The following is a 22,797-nucleotide window of genomic DNA, read 5'->3' as shown; positions in this document are numbered from 1 at the left end:
CCCCCGGAGTTTCTGAGCTGCTGTTTTTGCAGGATTCAGTTAGATCGAGAATTTATTTGGGGACTTCTTGACAGCAATACTTGTTTGCCGATGGCTAACACCGCATCTAAAACATTATTTCTTGTGTGGGTTCTCATAAAAATTTAAAGTCTGGTACAGTATTAAGTGCACGTTGTTATTCATGTGTGCTTTTTTGCCCTGAAGTTTAACACAAAGTTACACTGCATGCTGATACTACACTAAGCTTTCTTTTGTTTAGTTTCTTGAAGTGATCTCAGAATCATTCTGCAGAATGAATAGGTCACTGCATGACCTGAATGTGCTGGTTTTGTAGTGTTGCCTGTATGTTTTGGGTGCTTGCTATAGTAGTAGACCCTAACCATAATCCAAAGTCTTATAGCTGTGAGGAAATGGGTTCTTGTCCAAGATTTTACAGTATGTGGGCCTACTGGCCCCTCCATTCAAAATTGAAATTGTTCTACACCCTGGGAGAAAAAAAAAAGTCAGAAATTGAAACTCTTATTTCCGTAGAGGTTAACAATCTTAGAAAATCAGGAGATGATCAAATACCTGTTTTTCTTACTGCAGGGATGTCACAATCATCAGCATGTGATACTGTCTATGTAGACATCCCATAAAATTTAATACAGTTGGGGAAAAAACACACAAGGGAAACTAAAATCTTTGTAATCTAAAATAGCAAAATTGTTACAATTGCACTATGTCCTTTGATAGCTATATCATAAAACATTAATATTTGGGATGTCCCAATCCGATATTGATATCAGAAATTAGTTTGATATCTGCCAAAAAGTGATTATTAGTTTAGTTCGGCCTGTATCTAAATCTCTGATAGAAGCACACTTATATAAGCACTCTGCTCCAGCTTTTACTCCAACTTAGCATTTTTATCCAGCAGCACTTGTGTCCCCCATGCAGAGGAACCCTCATCCAAAAACAGTTTTATTTTTGAATTATTTTTTACTAGATCTGCAGTGTATTTGTGTTGCAATCATTCAGTTTGATCATGGACACTGCTCTATTCTTCTTTGACTAAAACCAACTATTTAAAATTAGTTAAATAGAATGTCAATGTCTTAGCTATAGTTCCTATGTTGCTGCCTCAGAGCACAATCTACTTGATACACAACTTCAAAAGAATATTAAGGCCATTTACGTTATTCACAACATGCATTTTTCAAGACTGAAAATTCGTCTTATTGTTGCCAAGTTTTTATTTATCCATGTGCAATCTGCTATATCTTCCTGCAACATCTGGCAGCTAAAATGAGAGCTATCTTTAGGTACAAGGTTCAGAGGGTACAGTCTGTTTTTCAGCGTGAATTGTAACATTCTGGAACAGCAAGTTCCCAGTTGTTGTTTTTTTCTGGTCTGTTCATGTGTTAGCAACTTTTTATTCACACTACAACAACATTGCACATCATGCTAAAACATTAGAAACAAAACAGGTTTAATTCCCATGGATACAAACAAACTAAGCCAGAGTTTCCAATCAATTAATTGCTAAAGTGATTCACAGTCTTCAGAGTTTTAAAATGTTGTTTTTTTAGTGGATAAATTTTTCTTTGCCAGTAAACCAATACAGTAATTATCTATCTGTATTTTTTTCATCCATTTTATGTTTTTCTAGCCAAACAATGTGCAATCCATATAATAATTTACCAGGCTGTTCGTTTTGTACCTTTATGAAACACCAGACACACAAATAAGTTCCATACAATGCTTTATCTATTGATTGTTAACTTTTAATGGTTCAAAAATAACTTAAGGTATTAATAATCGGGGGTGGACTCTTGGTAATTTAGTTGTTTCTGAATTTTTTTCCTTCAAACCTGAAATAAAGAAGTAAGTTTGCTTTTCAGTGACTATTCATGATTTGATTTCAGACTATCTTTGTTTTCAGTCAGACTACCGAGCCCAGGTGTGATTACCCTAAGTTCTCAAGAGCCGGTGTCCTAATGGCTGAATTGTCTCCTAAGTTATGAACTTGAAATAATTCCTTTCATTCACCTCTGCTGAACCACCTAAAGCATGCAAGTCACGAGCTCTTGAGGGCCAGAATTTTACTGTATGTAATCACACTTTAAGGTGATTGATCTATTGAATTTTTGTGGGCTAGAAAAATACCCTGCCTTAGGTAAATACCCCTGCAACATATTATCTCATACTTTAGCATGCACAGTTTAATCACCAGATAAGCCACTTTTTTTTGTTGACATGTTGAAAATATATTTGACTGCATGGTGGTACTAACATGGAATATCAACCATAGTATTCAGAGAATTTTTAAATACAGTAATATGTACAGTACAGACCAAAAGTTTGGACACACCTTCTAATTCAATGGGTTTTCTTTATTTTCATGACTATTTATAAGGCAAGAAATCCCACTTATTAACCTGACAGGGCACACCTATGAAGTGAAAACCATTTCAGGTGACTACCTCTTGAAGCTCATCAAGAAAATGCAGAGTGTGTGCAAAGCAGTAATCACAGCAAAAGGTTGCTACTTTGAAGAAACTAGAATATAAGGGGTATTTTCAGTTGTTTTACACTTTTTTGTTTAGTGCATATTTCCACATGTGTTATTCATAGTTTTGATGCCTTCAGTGTGAATCTACAATATCAATAGTCATGAAAATAAAGGAAACTCATTGAATTAAAAGGTGTGTCCAAACTTTTGGTCTGTACTGTAGTTCAACAATAATCTAAGCCCTGTTGCCTCTCTTAGGCCCCACAATCCAAAACTTCTCCAGTTCTCATGTATGATAATTGTTTTGATTGGTATATGGGGAAGGAAATGGTGCACACAATGTGGATTTTAAAATTATTCCTAGGGGTTAAGTGTCAAGGTTCCAATGGGGTCTAAGAGTAAAGAATTTGTGAAAGGAAAAAAAGCATTGACAATGGTGGGTTAAAAGTACAATAGGGCCTGAGAAGGAGACCTGCCGTAGGACTGAATATGTTCAATGAGATGGCTTTGTCTCAGGAGCGAGGTTCTCTGCAGTAGAACGCTTATCCCCACCCTTTGTTCCAATACACACACAATATACAGAACACAGGTGCATCAGAACATACATACTGTAGTACAAACATGCGATGAGACTTGCTATTTCATAAAAAACTCTTCATTCCTTATGTTTAGATTTACATAGTACACATTTGTCTGATATACCAAATTTGTGGCAAAATAGGAAACACTGAAAGCAGCTTTAGGAACCGATTATTTTGATGTTGAAAAGTTGTTTTCTTCAAAGAGTATCTGGGGATTGCACTTACATTCTCCACCAGTACCTGGCACCTATCTAGACTGGACCAGCTTTGTCACTGCTCTGCAGATTGGCACCTTCGTACCAGCAAAGCTCTTCTTTGAAGTAGGAAGAAATGTTCTGTAAACGCAGTTTACCGCTGGATTCAGTTTGTGCAGTGCAGGCACAAAATAACAGAAACTCTGACGTTGCAAAAGGAACTTTGAAAAAGTCTCTGTGGTCTGAAACCACTTTCTGTTGCTGCAGCATTGTTAAGGTAGTTTATGTCAGCAGGAGTATATCAGCTTTTGCCGTTCAAAGTGAATTAATAACTGAACTGCAATAATAATTTGCTCAAATTTATGTTAGAAAACCAGACTTCAAAGTCGGTCAGTGCAATTAACTTAAGCGTCACTAACTCAAATATATACATTCTACGCATCTCTACATCTCTTTTGATCATTCGAACATGGTGCAGTGTATGCATGTGTGAACAAGTCTTTTTGATTCCTGCTTTGTTGGTTCAAATAATTAAACACAAACAGATGGGAGATGTCAAAAATAATTATTTCACCAGGCTGCACAATTTGTTAAAGTGTTCAGTAACAAGTTTCTGGGGAACTCTGCATCAAATGGTTTTTAGGTGATTATTACACATAAAGTCACATTTTCTGAGTTCCTTTGGAAAAATGAGCCAATTGTTTGATGTGAGATTTATTTTATACATTCATATTTATCATTAAAAGAATTGAGCATGGAGTGAAAGTCTGTCACGACTGAAATTATTTTTAAAGAAAACTATTTGTCAAACATGACTCATTATATCCACTCTGAGCCTCACAGGTGTTAAATGTTTGCTGACATGAACTCTTGTCAGTTCTCATTTTGCCCCAAGCTAAACTGTCAACACTTGGTGTCAGTTGTATAACCAGCAAAAGCTGAATTGGAAAAGACACGCATCACTGCACCGTGGGATGGAATAACGGCTCTGCAGATTTTGTGGAGATTACTAAAAGATTTTCTAAAAGGGATTTAAATTTATTTAAAGATCAGTCAAAGCAATAGAGGAATAAAAATTCCTCTTTACTATAGAGTTGCAGCAGTTAGACCTTTGCAGCTAATTTCCATGTTTTGCTAAGCTTTGACCTTGAGATTCAAATTGTTCTTTGAGAAAAAAATGTATAAGAACGGTATTTAAAAAGTTTTTACGTCTTGACTTGAACTCTCAATAAATGTTTCTCTTAGAAGTAGAGGCAACACCACAGTAGACGTGTGTGAGAGCAGCCACTATAAAAAAAGGTTTACTAAGTGACAGTAAAAAATAATTAGAGTTCACTTTTTGTCACAATGCATCCCTAGCATTACTGAAACAGCAGTCTTTGTGTGTATTCAGTTCAGAATGTAGATCCCTTGCTTTAGCTCTGAGATTTCCCAAACCCTGCCAGCATTTCCAGATTTATCATGTTCCATATCAGGGTTTGAAAGCTCAAAAGGATAAAACAGAGCATCCTTGCTGTAAAACCTTCAGCTTTGCTGTTATCTGTTGGAATCCTGCTAACTCCTGCTTTGTCTCAGCTGGGAATGAACCACAGACCTGTCCTGACATCTCATTAAAAATAATTTCATTTTTAGCAACTTGTTGCATCCCTGCCTCCTCTGGACTGTATTTACTTAAAAGCTAGGTTTCAGTCTTTTTCCCTAAGGAAGACCATCTATATCTTGTAGCGTTTTTGTTAACATGACCAGTGGAAACATTTTGAAAGGCGATCAGTAATTATGAGATGACTTTGCTGTAAAGCCTGTAAAGGTATTTGCAGCGATTAATGAAAAGGATGTATGCCATTTTCAACATGCCATTTTTTAAATATCAAAAAGGATAAAATTGCTTTCAAAATTGATGCCCCTTTACTTTGTTTTATTATTGCTGTCTTGACGCTGTTCATAAACAAGCTTCTTGATGGAGTAAAAATTTTACATCTAAACCTGCCTGCAGTATGGATGATGTTGTGCTTAACTGTTTGTATAACTTCTCTAATCGATGTTAAATTTGTGACTCTTATGCAATGCACAACAGACAACATGAATCCATCTCAATGAAACTGAAACTTTGTTTTTGTCATTATGTCAAGCGTTTCACTCATAGCTAAAATGTTGTGCATGCTTATACATGCCATACTTTGCTTTGATTAATGGATAAAAAGCAATTTTTTGAAGAAACAAGAAATGAAAAATTTGACATTTTGAAAAGTGGTTGACACTCTGGCTACAAGAAACAGGTTCTTAAACTTTTTAGAAGTGACATAGAGAATATCATGTCCTTTTGTTTAATTGAAAAGACAATTTAATAGATTTGGCTATCGGGGCGGACTGGTGAAATGTAATATTCAAAGAATGCGTCCTTTTCAAGATGATAAAGATCATAAGCACATTTCAGATTTTAAGGATAACCTTAGTAGGCACAACTCATGTTTGCTCAGGCTTAGAGATTATAGGAATAATTTACGCAAGACAGACCACAGCTGCTATTTTTCTACAGAATTAGAAAAATGCTTCTCAAGATTTTTATTAATTAGGGTTGTTTGATTACATTGAGTAGCAGTAACACCATATTTGCAGAGTGAAGAAACATGCTTGGGTTTTGGTCCTCGCCAGATGGGTATGGATCTCCACTACTGTTTTGCCAGCTATTTCTGTCCTTATTTAAATGTCATTTTCAATCAGCTCTTGGCAAATCAGCAAATAAAGCATTTGGACCTGCACTTTGGCCAATATATGCCAAAAAAGTTGTGAGCTAGGTCTTTATGTGTTTTATAAAGTAGCCTATAGTAAAGGTTGCGAGGGACATTAATAAGCCTAAAGAGCAACAAATATTGATCTTTTCCTTTTACTGACAGTCTAGTATAATTGTGCTGTTTTCTAGATCACACAACAAAAAATAAAGTACCCTTAATGTAATTATTATAATTTGGAAACGAGTCAGATGATGTAAATTTATAATGAAGAAGTGAATATTAATTATTCAACATTATTGAGGTGTTTTGGCTAGCTCGAATAAAAATTAACAGAATTTGTAGTCTGTAGCTACCAATTTACCATGATATCGATAATTGTACACGTTTACAAAACAGTGATTTTAATATTTTATTTAAACCACTTTGTCCACTGAAAATTTCAATGAGGTTATCAAATGTTTATTTATTTATTGCCATGGGCTGGTTTTGTTTTTTATAGAGGATTTCTGATGGATGAAATGCCTAAAGACTACAATCAATTTCTGAGTCCTTCTCATTGGCATTTATTGTATTTGCAATAAAAAAAAAAATATTGTTTAGCTTTTAACAACATATCTCCAATCTATAATCCCTCCATATCCTTCAAAGCCAGCTAATGAGTACTGTACCCTTTCATGTAGGTTTAAAGCAGAACATTTCCTTAGCAGAATCCAACTTCTTACCCTTTTAATTTAGCATTGTTTTACTTTGTATGTTTTTGACAAATTAATTTTATTTATTTATTTTATGCAAAAAGGTGGGTAAAGCAATACTCTCCAATAGGATTTAGCTGTCCAGTCTGAATTAGCAAAGCCCTTTATAAAACTCTTAAACAGGATACTCCCTCATTGTACCAAACCTGCCAGGTCAAAATGACAAATAACTTCTGTGACTTGAAAACTAGCTAAGTGAGCAAAAGTAATGATTGTTGATATAACACAAATTGTCTTACTAATTTTGTCTTTCCTTCTTGACTTTCTTTTGTAGAGTTGCGAAGCAGCTCATGTGGAAACCCAGGAGTTCCCCCCAAAGGGATACGCAATGGTACTCAGTTCAACGTCGGTGACAAGATCCGCTACCGATGTGTCACAGGCTACGTCCTGGACGGACATTCACTCCTCACCTGCGTGACCAGCACAGCTGGCGTGTCAGTGTGGGATTTTCCAGTGCCAATCTGCAGAGGTGAGATTTTCTTTTATTACTAAAAATTAAAGGAATGTGGTCTTTTGGTCTTATACCTACATTTTAGTGCAGCTGTACAATATGGTTTGAAAGAGTACTTGATGTCATTTTACATTAGTGTTCCCCTAAGAAATTTAAAACGAGGAGGTGACGAGTTTATTCTGACCTTCTCTTATTAGCTGCTAAGTGTTAATTGCTTTTTAATGATTGACAGATTGATGGTTATGAGATTGGCTTACATATTAGCTCCTCCTGTACTAATGCATGACAGAACCCTTCATTAGAGCAATAAATATATTTGCAATCAGATGGGATGGAATATTTTTAATCATGTTGATGGAGATGATTGGAGATTCCATGGTTTAAAAGGTTAATTAAATATTTATCTCTGGGGGACAACTAGCTTGAATATATGAATGTTTTCAGCCATAGTTTTTGCAGCTTTTAGTCTATATTTGACTGATAATGACTGGAACACTTTTAATCTCCTGTGGGATCATGTGTTCAGTCATTTGTGAGGCATACTGCTGACAGTTCAGCTTACAAATCACCATAGAATAAATTCCCAACATGCCTACAATGCCCATACCTTGCATGCAAACATTTAGATATTACATTGTGTTAAATCATAACATCACCTGAGTGAGCACATAAACAGCATTTAATGAGGAAAATTGAGTCTACATTACTGTAGCTACAGTATTATGCTTTTATGCATATACAGAGTTATATAAATGTTTTCATGTGGTTCTAGAGATGTAGAATAACCAGGAATCTGTGTCGTCAAGCTCTTTTACCAGGCCATAAAGTATGCAGAATGAGAAGAGACACTTCAGCATGATGATGATTTCTATCTGACAGCTGGTTGATGAATGATGGACTAGAGCTCTTTAAATCATGCAATTTATTCCTTTCTGTTTTTAAATGAGGTCCATTGTTAAGGACTGACCCAGATAATCCTTTTCTACGTTATCTGAAAGCTATTTTGAAATGTAGGTGTTCTAAGATATTTCTGAATGCTTTAGGGCTCATGGATGGACAAGTCCAGGTCCATTAAACATAGCCATATGTAATCATCACATTTTATATTAACTGAAATAAATAAATTTTTCACTGGAGTCAAATCTACTTTAATTCAATATTTAATTAAAGCTTTACTTACTGCCTATTCATTTTGGTTAGCATTTGCTTTCATTGTTTATTTTACTTGAACTGTATTCAATCCTTTTCTATACTGTGAAACTTAAATACACAAAGAGCCACAATTAAAAACTTGGACAAAGCCGTAGGCTAACCTTGATATTTATTAAAAAAAAGTAATTTTTCATTCTCTTCAAAAATTATGATGAACGTTTTTAGTGTGAAGAGAAGCAAAGTTTAATACTACAAGCAAATGTGATGGCAAATGTCAAATAAATGACATAATAAAAAGTGGTGGTTTTATTTTTCTGTAGCCTTCTGAGATAAGTTTCAAGGGTAACATTTTTTTAGAGATTATAGTAACTATAACAAGAACAGAATTTTAGTTATTAGAATTTTAGAATTATAGTTATTTTCTCAAAATATAGTCTCAAAACTAGTGGAATATTTTGAAAAAATAAAACACAGCTAAGTTATTTGTGGGGATCAAATAGTTATAACTAATATAACTAATTAGCTTCATCATTCATAAGAATACTCAAATAGTAAAAAGAAAAGTAAAATTATAATCAATAATACAAATGAAATACAAATGAAAATGAAATGATTGGTTTGCAGCTATAAAAGCAAAGAATGAAGGAAGAATGTAGTAATGGGTACAAAACTGGGAGGTGATCTGACCCAGATGTTTTTGAAATGCTTTATGTTTGAATTTTAAAAGTATTCTCTGTTGTGCGTTTTGCTTTTTCTCAAAAATCATGCAGTTATTCCTGTGAAAGCAGGCCAAAGGCACTTTTTATCCATTAATTTCATCGTTAGCTGCTGAGGCAGTTTACTTAGCTGTACAAATTCTTCAAACTAGAGGTTAAGCTTCAAAGGGGTCAACGATTTCTCTCATGTTAATATTTAATGGTGAGAAATGCCAATACCAGCAGAGCAAATGCAGGATTTCACTTCACAATAGAAAACACGGAACAATGAAAATAGCTTGGCATATGTTTGAAAAATGGTGGGCTTAGAGGCTGGAGAAAGCTGTTGTGAAGGGTTCCTTTCCATTTAGGGATGTTTCTGGCCTCTGTTGCCACAGGCCAGAAACATCCCTTCATTCTAGTGCAGCACAGCCACTGCTTGAGCCATAATCTCTCAGCAATATCTGGGCCTGCTCCTCTATGCAGCCAGATGGTCCTTTGATCTTATTTCCTCCGAGATCCTGCCTTCTGCTCATCACTGATTGTTTTAAGGTGAACACACAGCAACACAAATCCAGTTTCCCCCCTCCAACTACCATCCTTGGTTGCAACAACTTTAATTGTTCTGGGGGAAGTTTGGTCCTGTCTTCTTTGGAGAATTATTTTAATTCAACCATCTTGGATCGTTTTAAAACATGTACAGCATCTAATTACGATTTAGATCTAACTTTTGACTAGGGCACCCCCTCAAAAATGTTTGAGCCAGTCGAAGGTGGACTTGCTTGTTTACTGGCTTGAAAGTTGAGCTAAGTTGTGAACAACACATATGATGGACATAGAGGGGTAGGAGAAATAATATGGCAAAGTGTGACAAAATAATCTTAGACATATCTTCATTTAATTTCTACTGCATAAGCATAGATTCAGTGAAATTTATGGAAGAGAGAAATATTATTCTAAAGGAAGAGAAATATGACACAGTCAATAATGGATAGGAGAAAAATGCACAAAGTAAAATTAATGGTTACAGTGCATTCCATAACACCTCCATTTTGATCCCTTCTGTTAAAATTGTCTCTTGACATTCATTAAACTATGCAATGAAACTGCAAACAGGGGACAGGATGGTAGCATGAGAAAATGGTCTATTAATATGCTGTCATTTTGGCTGCCAGCCACACTTCAACAGAATAAGAAAATTAGGCTACAGGAATCCTTTGTTAAAAAACTCAAAACATTCAGCTATGCCATTTGCTACCTCAGTGATATAAAAACTTTGCCAACATGCTCTGAGTTTGTTACAGGTTGTTCTTATATGCTAAGATTGGCTAAATAGCTGACTACTAGAAGCCAAAATTTGACTAAGTAGCTGAATTTTATACATTTGGTTCCATGTCCATTAACACTGATTGTAAGTTTAATAATGAGATGATAGCGATTCAGGTCATTCGTGAAACAGAACAAACCTTACCGTTATTGTGTAATTTCAATTGATCCTTTAATTTCTTGTTATTCGCCTGTTCTTTTCTTGAAGCTCATTTAAACTTAAGAAAGGATAAAAGATGGCTCCCATAATGTAATGAGCCACAGCAATGAGCATGAAGCAATATAATTGTACCTCTGCACCCATTACAGACCTATTCCCATTCTTCAACCTAACTGGTATTTGACATGACATGCTGCAGAGCAAATGAGAGACATTCTGTAGAAAGTGCCACTGCTTTACATTAACATGGGTATTATTATAAAGGAAAAACCTTAGGTAGTGTTGAAAATTATACATGAGTTCCTTCCTTTCTATCCTTGGGGGTGAATATTTCAAAGTAGAAAGACAAGTGGTGTGTATCTGATCAAAGTCAAGGAGAGGGAGGTTTAATCCCTCCTCAAGTAGCATTAGATTGCTGATGCTGGGGATGTAAATGAGCTCAACTAAACCAGTCCTAATCCTCACACAATCTTTTTTCCTGACACCATTTTTTTTAAGGCAGACCCTTCTTCGTTTTTAAATCCAGAGCATGCTCTATCGATTTGCTAAGGAACATATTGCCCAACATTCAGTGCCTCTACTATGTTGATAAACAATATTTGATAAAACTTTGCCTGAGATTTTATCATGTAACCTAGAACAACCTGCAAAGTTCTACTAGAGTGAAGGTATTTAAAATATTGTCACTGCAAAGCGTCTTTAAGTCTCTGCTAGCATTTTGCATCTCATAATTTACAATACTATGCATGGCTGCTTCTCCATGAAATAGACAAGAAACCTGTCTTGCTTCCTTTGCATAGTTATGAGTTTCTTTCTACTTCAAATCGTTGCTTTAATTTTCAGAGCAATTTGTCTTCATCTGTAGACACATTGAGTCTACAGGTGATGGGGTTTTTATGATCTTTCACAGGCATAAATACGTTTTTCTTTTTTATTATTTATTTATTCACAAATCTTTAGCCTAGCTATTAGTAAAAAAAATCTATACAAATTATTGGATGATTATTCTTGATAAATACAGTGCTTGCACTAAGTGGGCTGTTAATTAACCTATGTTTTTATCACTTGGGCAATGTGTTGCCCTGTTGTAACCTTTAGGATAAGTTGTTGTCTTTAAATCAGTTTGCCTATAACAAAAGCTTAATATACTCCCACTGATTAAAGACTTTATTATTACTTTATTTTGAATAATTATGGGTAATGGCACAAGGCCATTGCAGAGATGCCATAAACACTGTGAAAACATTCTTTCAGCATTTTTCTATGCTTCAAATCTGGAGACCTTTTATGTATTTTCCAGGAGCATAAGGCCATTTTATAATACCAGGTTATCTTCAGTTGGTATAAAAAATGCTGTATCTATCAAACGTAACTTAAAATAAATTTTACTTTCAATTTGATACAGTTTGAAATTGGCCTCTGTCTCTTTAAGAAGCTCCTGCCCTTTTGTGACTTGACAAAAAAGTCTTGACAAGAGTGACTGGCAAGATGGGAAGGATTTGTAAACCCAATATGCTGCTAAGTATGCTAAAGTTAGTATCTGCTTCAGAAGTTCCTAATGAGGCAAAACTAATGGGCTACTTTAATGAGTGTGGAATGTGTTATCACCGCTTCAAAATCCAAAACTTAGATCAAATCTTGACTTTTTTCTGACATTAGCACCACCTTAAAATTATATAACTATAACCGGCTGGATTGGTCAGTGCTAGATCACTAACTTGATTCTTTTTACTTTTTGTGAAAACGAACAAGGGTACAGTTAGTTTTCCCAAAAATATTAGTGTTCATTCAGATATCACTGAGCTGGATGAAATCATCCAGCTTTCATTTCATAAAAGCTGTATGCATTGCAACACCACTTTAACTAGACATTGCCAGGCATCATTAGTCACTCTGTCGAGTCTCTACTGGTTCCTAAATATAGGCATGTCAGAATTACATGATTGTGTTTATTCTGGTTTGCAACAAAATGCAACTCAAATAATCTATTTCTGTTCCTTTGACAACAAAACTGTATCTTATATAGAACACCGTTTTCTATTTATGTAACTATTCTGACTATAACAATCAGCCTTTCACTTGTCATGTGGGCAAGAGTGGTTGTCAGCATCAAAATCAAATCTCATTGGAACAAGTAATAATCTGATCTTCAGTTCTTTGTTCTTAATTGCTAGAAACAGTCAAACATCTAAACTCTGTTACATTTGAACAATACAATTTAGAAGTAGGCAATTAGTGATTTGTGACAAATGTGCAGCATCAAATAAAGCGACGTTGAGAAAGAAAATGGCTAATTACATTTAATGTTTGCCAGGAACTCTTTCTATTCTAACTTTCCCTCAGAATTTCACAATCACAAGGTGTTAACTTTGAGATTCAGCTTGTAAATGGAATAAAAGATTTTCTATCTAAGCAACAACAACAACAAAAAAAACCTTAGCTGGTGAAAATCACATTGCAACACCGCAATGCTGATTATAAAACCACAGTACTATATGCTGACCATATGGAATACTGCTCTTTTTTCTGGAGCCATTTTACAGCAGAAATTTTGACTTAACATTATTAACCTAGAGTGTAGATCAAGGGTCACCAACCTTTTTGAGACTGGGAGCTACTTCACGGGTACAGAGTAACACGAAGGGCTACTTGTTTGATACAGACATAAATTTTCTTGGCTCAGCCATTATAATAAGAGTATATATACATATACATATGATTGCATGCTGCCTGATCATATTAATGTTAGGGACTACTGACAATAGTTATCAGTAATAATTTACCATGCAGCTATGGCTAATTGCTATTATGTGATCAGAAATTCTTAGTTCAGAGTTTTAAGTTTGATTCCCTTTTGGAGCTTTTCTGTGTGATTCTAAATTGCCCACAAGTGACTGAAGAGTATGGATTGGTGCAGCTGCAGCTGTACAGATTTTCCTTTAAATAAAAAAAAGAAACGTTATTGTATTTTTTTACTATCCAACCCTCTTTACTATTAACAAAATTGTGGAGAGAAGAAAAAGTTATTTTGTGCCAAAACATCTTGTATGTAGCACACATCAGTGTGAGTCTGTGGGGGTCAAAGGGCACGCCAAAGCCTAAATCTTATTTGTCAGTTTGCTTTTTCTGTGAGCTAAAAATGATGAGTGGAGTTTGAATCTCCCATAGTTCTAAGATCCCACCTGAGCTTTTTTACAGTGTGCAGTTCTGGCGGGTCGCCAGTTTATTAGCTTTTTTTGTGGTTTCACAAACTTAAAAACTGACAGGTCACCAGCTGACTGACACCAGCAGATGTCGAAAAAAAACTGTCCGACAGATCGGAAGGTACGTACAAAACTATCACTGCACCTGACCTGCAAGAGCACAACCACCTCTCCAACGCGCATCATGTGCGCGTCGCACAAAAGCTGCACAAACCTAAACCACTAAAGCGGCGCACCCTTTTTTTCGTTTTACACAAACGATCCACAGGTTCAGGTGGTGTCAGACGTCCAAAGGAGGAGAAGGTGAAGCAACAATGTTTGCTTAATTTTTTACTCTTTTGGGGAACGTTTCGACTAGATTAAATTGTTTAACTCGCAGTCTTAGCGCGACGCTCAGGAAGAGCGGCAGATGTCAGCCGACAGGTGACCCATCAGCTCTCCAGTTCGAGAAACATCAAAGAAGCTCAGAAACCGACGACCCGCCAGAACCACACACTGTAAAAAGCTCCACTGGGATCCAAACGACCGCTCTTAGAACTACGGGAGGTTCAAACTCCTGTCATTCATTTTTATCTTACAGAAAAAGCGCCAAGCCACCAAATAAACAAAAGCAAACTGACCAATCAGATTTAAGCTTTGGCGTGCCCTCCCCCTCCCCCTCCCCCCACAGACTCAAACGTGCGCTACGTACAAGATGTTTTGACACATAAGATCTTTTTTTTTTCTCCACAATTTTGTTAATTGTAAAGAGAGTTCGATAATAAAACTTTCAGAAATTATTATTTTCTTTTTTTACTTCAAGGAAAATCTTAAGGTAGGCAGAGTGGCTGCAGCCATACAGCTGCAGGCGCTGCTGCCCTCCGATAAAATCCTGCAGGCGTCTGCTCATTTCTGAACTTTAACCATAGAAAAAAAATTTATGCATAAAGCAATTAATTAAAAAAAATTTAGTAATTTACTTTTAAAAAAATTCAAATATAAACAAATGTTATTAATTCGATGTAAAAACATTAAATTAAATAATTTCGTTGGCAGTGCTCCCTAATGACAATGGCTATTTTTAGAACTTGCTCCGCGGGCGACTGACGAGGTGCCTGCAGGGACCGTGTTGGTGACCCCTGGTGTAGATTTATTCAGCTTTCCAACACTTTCTAAAGCAGAATGTTATTAAAATAGAAAGGAGCCCTTATTAATGAGACTTAAGTCAAAATGTCTGCATTGAAATGGATTTGTTTGATAAAATGCAGATTTATGAACATGCTGTGTCTGATTGATGCTGCCCATATTCATACTATATTTGGGTGAGTCGGACCACAGCATTCCTGTCAGATATTTATGATGCTGCCTGTCCTTCATTGATGCTCCCATAGCAATTAATTTAGCTCAGATTTTGGTAAGAATAAAAAAACAAACAAAAAAGAAATTTGTGTTTAAATAGACCATTTGTGTACCATTAGTACATGGTACTTAGTTATTCTTAGTTATTTTTTCTATAACTTTTTAAATGTTTGTGCTTTCTGCTGGTGAGTTAAAATGGAAGCCTCAAGTTTCTAGCTATTGTTTCAGCTTTGAATTATGGGGATGATCTTAACAAAAACGAAAAAGTCTAAATACCAAATTTGTTTAATATGGCTTTGTGTACGTCAGAAAGATAATATTCTGAATTGGAAAAAAAAATTGTAACCAAATTTTGAATGTAGGATTTTTTTCTACAAAAAAATAAAAATAAAATCCTGTTAACATAGCAGCTTCTTTATGTTGAATGGTTTCACATTGTTTGCCTAAAATTCCTTCCAAAATTCCTTCCCAGCAAGCAGCCTTCATGTTTCTATCTCCCTCATTGTTTGACTTGATATTTTCTGTCTGCTTGGCTCCTCCTTTTTGTTTGTAAGTACTTGTATCACTGCTGGCATTCCCAATAAGCAATATCACAAAAATATGACTTCACTAATCCATTGAGGGGCTGGGCGTTCATTACTGAACACTGGGTACAGATGATGTAAGCTTCCTCAAATCTGATAGTCTAAAATAACTTTAAAATTCAATGAGTCACTGTGGGCTAGAATATTTCCTCCAGCATTTCCTCCAGAGGACTACTGAAAAGAAAACACCTAACATATGTAAAACTCAATATCTGCATATTGAAAGTTTTAAGGGATCTTGGATCTAAATGTTAGGTTAGTTTGGTGCATATCCAGTAATGGTGGTAAATTTGAGTCACTTAATAAAAGTATAACTAAACAAGATCTTTCATCAGGTACATTGTCTTGTTTGTCTTGTTCACTTTTAATTTACTCTTTTATAAAATCCACATTTTTTTTACATTTCTGTCTGTCAAACTTGCTTTTAAGTTTAATTTTACCTCAATTGACTTTAATAACTTATTAGGGTCTGTGTTGTTATTAACATTACTATGTTGGGGATATTTTGCAGCACTTAAAATCAGTTTAGTTTCACTTGTTGCAAATTACTTTTCAAATCTCAGAGGACTGTTTAATTTGTTGTTCTAAATGCGTCGAGGGTTATTTACAGTATTTATTCTGAGTAAAATTGATATTGCAGGGTGTAGTGATTTGAATTGATTATTTATTTATTCACATACACTGATGCTGCCAAACATCAACGCATGAGTTTGGACTAGACCTGCCCTTGATACAAGTCACACATGTCTTAGGCATTCGGTTTCTCATCTCTTCCTTTATCAGAAGCACTTTGATCCATTGTCATGCTTCTGCTAATGTCTCCAAAGACTCGGATCAAAGCAAATAAATGCTTTGCTCGTCTATTTTCTCCTCCCCCCCTCACCCGTCTTCGCTTCAATTTCATACACCCACTTCCTTGTTTCTGGACCAGTCATTTAATGCACCATTGGGGAATACTTTAAGGCTGGCATCTCTGACAGCCCTGAGTGCAGCACTGAGCCATCAAAGGTTTTAGCTGGCACAGTCGAGTGTCACGTATTAGTCTTAAATGATGTGAAAACTGTGAAAGCCCTGCCATCATTAGGATTCCTCAGAGAAAAAAAAAACAGATACAGGGATATATGGGAGAGTGGTGACTTCTAGTAGAAGGAGTGAGAGGAAAGTGGAAAGGAATCTGGAGTGAAAGAGAGCAAGCCACTGTTACGGTGGAGAGCATTAACATTCAGCTGACGTGCCACACTTCCCACATTGGATTTTTTTTTTTCTCCAGGATTATGAGATGTGTTTATCACATTTTGTTTGTTGCTAGAAACTTGACAGGTCATTGTGAAAAAAAAAAAAAAATCAATTTCTAAAAAGGAAAAAAATGATTTGGTGGGTTGAGGGGAGGTATTTAAGACTTTTATTTTCAATTTGATTGCATTGAAGAAAACTGACAGAATTAAAGTTCAATTATTCGGTCAATTAATTTAATTGATAATATGTTCTCCTGCTAATTGACAGCGTTTGTGTTAATGGTTCTTGACACTATAAATAAGAGTAAGTGAAATTAATTTAGTTTTCTGTTAACAGTTACGTAACAAACCAGGAAGTTGCATTACATACAGTGCTTCAAGACACTGCAATGCTTAATAAACAAAAATGTATGTGGTTAGATTGTTTATATAGCTCCTAGTCCTGCTTTCACATGTCTTTTTTTTCCTTTGTTCTGGATTTATTCAAGTGGACAGTTGCAGATGTTTTATGCCTGCAGGCTTTCTTTTCCCCCATTTGATTTAAAGGTCGGAAATAACCCAGAGTAAATGTATCTGTTCTTCCCCACCCTGTTCTTTTGTCTTGGTGACTGACAGCCGAGGACACGTGTGGTGGCACCCTTAGGGGCTCCAGCGGGCTCATCTCCAGCTTCGATCTTCCCAGCGGTGACTCCCCTGGCACGGCCGGGGGGGTTGGTGCCGGAGGCCTGGGCAGCAGCAGGGAATGTAAGTGGACCATACTGGCTGATCCAGGCGACACCATCTCTCTGGTGTTCACAGAATTTCAGATGGAGGAGAAGTCGGATTATCTGGAAATAGAAGGCTCCAAACAGCCAACCATCTGGTGAGTTGACCTCAGAGGAGGAGGGAGGGAGGTTGGGACACAGTTGTATTGCTGAAGTTGAGAATTCAAGTATTTTTATTATGTGTGGTTCAGAGCAGACGGTATGTTTGCGTAGTGTTGACATCGTGTGGAAATGAAAAGAACAGCCAGTGACATAAGGCTGTGGATGTGTCTGATATGTTTTCAAAATTTCTTGCAGAAAAACTTTCTAGAAAACATAATTTTTGTTTGGTGCAAACAAATATTTGACATCTTTTTAGATGTGTATAAACAAGAAAAAGCATGTTTTGTTAATGTGTGAAAAAAAAAAGAAATTTCAGAGACAGATTTATCACCACCTCTGTAAGAATGTTTTAAATTCTCAACATTCATTTTGTATTGCAGAAGCATTTTCTCACTCTGAAAAAAGGGTAACTAGATTCTTATAAAATCTGACCTTTTAGTTGGAAGCTAATCACATAATGAAGCTTGAATACCATTTTACAATCCCTTTAAAAATGTAATTGAAGGGTTTCATTAATTAAAACTAGTTTTAAAGAACTTCTAATTATTAATCCAGGATTTTTTTTGTAAATATGACATATAACAGAGGCCTATTACTTATAGCGTTGAGCCAAGGAGTTTGATGAGGAGACTCCTTTATTTTACCACCACACATGTTGAGCAGGATAATAACGGAGGTAAAAAAAAAATCAGCACTCTGAGACAGAGGACTGCGGTAAAAGTGACATCTTGTCTCCATAAGTCTCCATAACAACCATGAGAAGCTATGTATAAGCCAAGCAGTTGTTCATGAGACGTGCAAAAAAAATCTTATTATGCTCTGCCCCTACAAACATATTTGTTGAGTCTGCTAAACTCCACTGGAAACTTAAGTTGATCTAAGCAGGGGGCTTGTTTGGCTGGAAACACTCCAGGTGAAATGGGAGGAATGTGTGGAAAAGCACTTCATGCTCACTGTCAATTTTGATGGAGGCTCAGTGATAACATGAGTCTGTTTCTCCTTTGAAGACCAGATGTTTAGTGCTCAGCATTATTAACGATGATCATCCGAAAGATGCAGTCAAAGCAACACAGAAATGGCTCACCGAACACGGTTAACTTTCTTCCATGTTCACAAACCTATCAACAAATGTTCAAAAAGCTCCTAGCTATAACTTGTTTTACTGTTATGAGAGGACAAAGTGCTGAGCTGTTGACAAAAGTAGATAGTATGTACTGTATTTAAAAAAGCTTAACAAGCAGTTAATTTTTTAACATGGCATTTTTTAGAGAGTAACAGTCTTTTATGTCATTGTGAGATTATGCTGCTGTACAAAGATGAATTCATTTTAAACCTTTTAGACTTCTTTACCAGGGCTATCAACATATTTCTGAATTATTTTATCCATTTGTTTTAAAAACCCTGAGTATTTCATTAATTTTGCTGATTATCACATTTGTCAGTTGCCTTTATATAATTTTTTACTTAAGTTGCAAACCCAACCATTTCTCAATTTTTCCTTATAGAATAAACAGCTAAAATTTAAGGATTTTCTGAAAACTTTCCACCAAAACTATACTTTACCAGGGTTCAAATGAATAAGCACAAGCATGGATTTGAACATGCACAAGCTGGTCTTTTCTTCTCCACAAAGAGAGCAAACTATGCTTGCAAGCCTTTATGAGATTTTAAATAGCCTATAAATAGCCTAATACAGCCTGAAAGAAACACAGCTGCAGCAGTCAAAGTCGGGAAGGAATGCTTGCATGCCTAAATTGGTAAGCTAAAAGCAAGACAAGTTGTGACTGAATTTAAAAGTGTGGGAGCTTATTTTATTAAATTAATCTGTTGCAGGGATATTCTTAAGACATGAATAACTATTATTTTATATGTTAAAAACTTTTGGTAACTCCAGAGTTTTATTGTGTTTTATAGTCATATGGCTGAGTCACATCGTGAGTTCGTGGAGCTGTATCTATCTTTTAACCATGTAAAATGTTTGAGAATAGAGCTACATTGTTATTTTCAACAACAACAAAAAAAATATAGGTTGAAATATTGTGAAATAAAAACAAATGTTTTTTGTTTTTCATGTCAGCTCTCATTTCTTTTGAGATGAAGATGGGTTTGGACAGTCTAACCTTTAAGCTTAAGTATACAGGTTTTCATCCTCTACACATCAAAGTCTCTCTGCTCTTCCCAAGAATAATTTTTTTGGAATGTGTTGATTTTGCCCCTGTTTATTATGCATCTTAAATCATTCCTTCTTCAGAGCAGGAATAAAAAATAAACATAGTAATTGCATTCTTTAATACATTTTCACTGAGTGTGTTGCCTAAAACATTGTAAACGTGCCTCTGGTGTCTGCTTGATTTATGCAAATTTATAGAGAACAATTAAGCATTTTGAATTATGCCAAAATCATTGGCAGATTTCTTTGAAAGGCAGCCTTCATGTACGCATATATTTTGCTTTCTGAGATAGATTTCTGCACCTACTCCACAATGTGTTTAACTCTTAACTTTGGGTTAAGCTTATCCTTCTGCTTTGGGTTTTGTTTGAATATGAGCATCTGCCTGGAGTTTGGGATCCTCCTGGCCATTAATTATAATTCAGCCAACAGAAGCTCTAATCAATCATAACGGCAGAAGGGCTGTTGTCCCTGAGAGTTGTCTCTCATAGTCAGATGGAGGGAGAGAGAGAGAAGCAGGCACTGTGTCAGTGAGAGACTGAATCTAAAGGAGAGATGCTGTGAGTGTGGTGATGACTGCTAAGTATTGCATGTTGACATGGCTAAGAAGAGTGTGATGCAGAATTTATGTGGGACCCACTAATGTGGACTGGCAGTATCTAGGTGACCCTTTTCTCAAAGGTGTATTGGCACCAAAACGAACGGCTTTAATTTTTTAAATACTGCTACATTTTACATATTCAGAGAATCATTGTCAGAGGTTTTTGATTACACTTATTTAGTTGTCATAAAACCCTGTTAATATTTAATAAAATTATATTTCTGTGTTGGGCTAAATAGTGACGTGATAGACTATTGTTGTGGGGCGGAAAAACATGTTAAATATGTTTAAACGTACAGAAATGAAGGAGATTTTCAAACATCAAGTTCTGTTAGGTCTTTGAAGCATTGCTGTCCTTTTGATGCTCCCCAGTTTTCCACAGTATGTGTGACTGTATGGATGAACAGTGTAAAATGTACGGTGTAATATGCCAGGAGGGAAAACATTACTTCTGCTGCTATAATTCAGCATCATCTTTTATAATTTTTTTTTGTTTCAAAATATTTTAGTATGAACTTATAATCAGAAAATGAAGGTTTAGTAGTTAAAGACTGCCTCCAAGTGCTCATGTATTGTTTTTCCTGAACTATTCAGAAAGTGGGTGGAGTTTCCATTATCATTCCGGATGTGGAATAGAATAAATCTTCATCTGTGCAGACAAAGAGTTTGCTTAGCATACAATGAGATCAATGTTATTGGTCATTGCTAGAACAGTCAAGTAGTGCAGGTGTTCATTGAATTGCAGTTGTGCATATTTGCAGTATATGTAACGCTCATGCTCCTAAATAAAACCAGGTTGTCTGGCAACCTGGTTTAGCTGGAGAACAAACTGTGTGCCACAGTGTAAAATGCACAAAAAGCCAATGCTTTAGTCTTTTTTTGAGTCTTTAAGTCACTAATGTCCATATAGAACATAACATAAATGTTAAACCCTACTCTACATTAACCCTAAGTATTTGGGAAAATACAATAAAATCTACCCTAAACCACATAAAAAATAAATTAAAAAGCAGTGGAAAGTCAACTGTTGCAGCTTTTATGTAAAAACCTGGTACTTTTGCATAAGGGAAAACTTTAGCCTTTAGTAACGTTGAGGTGCTTTATTTTTAACAAATGAAGATGTTACACGTTATGTCTATTGATCAGGTACACGGGTTTAACATCCAGCACTTTAGTGAGTGAGTTTTTTCCTTTCTGTGGCACCGTGCACGGTGCCTCATGTGATACTCTAGATACATTTTACTGTATGCCCCTAAATGTCATAGGCTGTTAGACATCGTTTTCCTTTTAAGCCCTACAGTTCCCAAAGGATTCTATGAGCCCAAGTGCTATGTGGCCTGCCCTTTAGAGAAATGGCTTCTACTTTTCCCAGGCAAAAAGACAAGCAAACTAGCCCAATTCATGAAACCTGAATCTCTCATAGCTTTTGTTCTCTCTCTGTTTATGAATGTCTGACTGCATACAAGGCCATAGGACTGCTAAACATTCAAACACCATAATGTATAGCACCAGCTGCAGGCAGAGACGAGCCAACTGTCAATTTAGCCTTGAGGTTTACAGCTGCTTAACAATGATAGACGGTCTGGAACCATACACTCTGTCTGATTTATCGTTGCTTTTTATCCTTTTCAGGAAAAGAAACTTAAAATGTGATCCACTTTGCCTAGCATATCTCAGTGTGAGATAAGGATATCAGCGTAAGCCATGTGAATACAAGGGGAATTTATTTCAAATTATGAAACATTTAAAGCAGAATATATATATTTTTGGTGGAGTTGAAAGTGCTGTAAAGTGCAGAGAACCGCCAAACCTTTCAATATGTGTAAGAAGAAATAAATAGGCGAACTAGGTATTACCCAATGTTAACTTCTTTCCAGAATTTGATGGCATTATTTACACAACTAAAATCTAGCACCAGGGGACATGGATTCATTTTTTGCTGACTCATCTGTGCATCTAGCTGCCTTTTCTTTCTATCAATTGAACATTTTTTATCAGATCTTGCCAAATGAGTTTTATTGATTTTACTGTTGCCAAGGTGTTGGAGGTTGATGTGAGGCTGCACATCAATCTCTTTGAAAGCAGTTTGAAAAAACAAAAGCAAAAAACTTTTTGTAACAAAAACCTTCTCTGGATAGGTTGAGAAAAAAAAAAAAAACAATGTTATTGTGTTGACCTTTAATATGATTGTTCAGTTCTGTTCACAAAGGGCAAAAACAACAAGCAGTAAATCACATGTCAGTCATTATTTCAAATATCTGCA

At 35.8% G+C, this 22,797-nt stretch overlaps 1 protein-coding gene across 5 annotated transcripts in view; it reads left to right on the top strand.

Moving 5' to 3' along the window:
- Positions 1 to 22,797, top strand: part of LOC116717212 (CUB and sushi domain-containing protein 3-like) — a 247,843-nt gene that overhangs the window by 42,673 nt on the left and 182,373 nt on the right. For all 5 annotated transcript variants that reach the window (XM_032558427.1, XM_032558431.1, XM_032558430.1 and 2 more), the window contains exons 4-5: positions 7,028 to 7,222; positions 17,513 to 17,759. In XM_032558427.1, the coding sequence (XP_032414318.1) occupies positions 7,028 to 7,222; positions 17,513 to 17,759 (442 nt within the window). The remainder of the gene's footprint in view (positions 1 to 7,027; positions 7,223 to 17,512; positions 17,760 to 22,797) is intronic.

Source organism: Xiphophorus hellerii, chromosome 3 (genome assembly GCF_003331165.1).
Source record: "Xiphophorus hellerii strain 12219 chromosome 3, Xiphophorus_hellerii-4.1, whole genome shotgun sequence".
Lineage (NCBI taxonomy): Eukaryota > Metazoa > Chordata > Actinopteri > Cyprinodontiformes > Poeciliidae > Xiphophorus > Xiphophorus hellerii.
The sequence above is the reverse complement of the archived record's forward strand: the minus strand, read 5'-3'. Positions and strand labels throughout refer to the sequence as shown.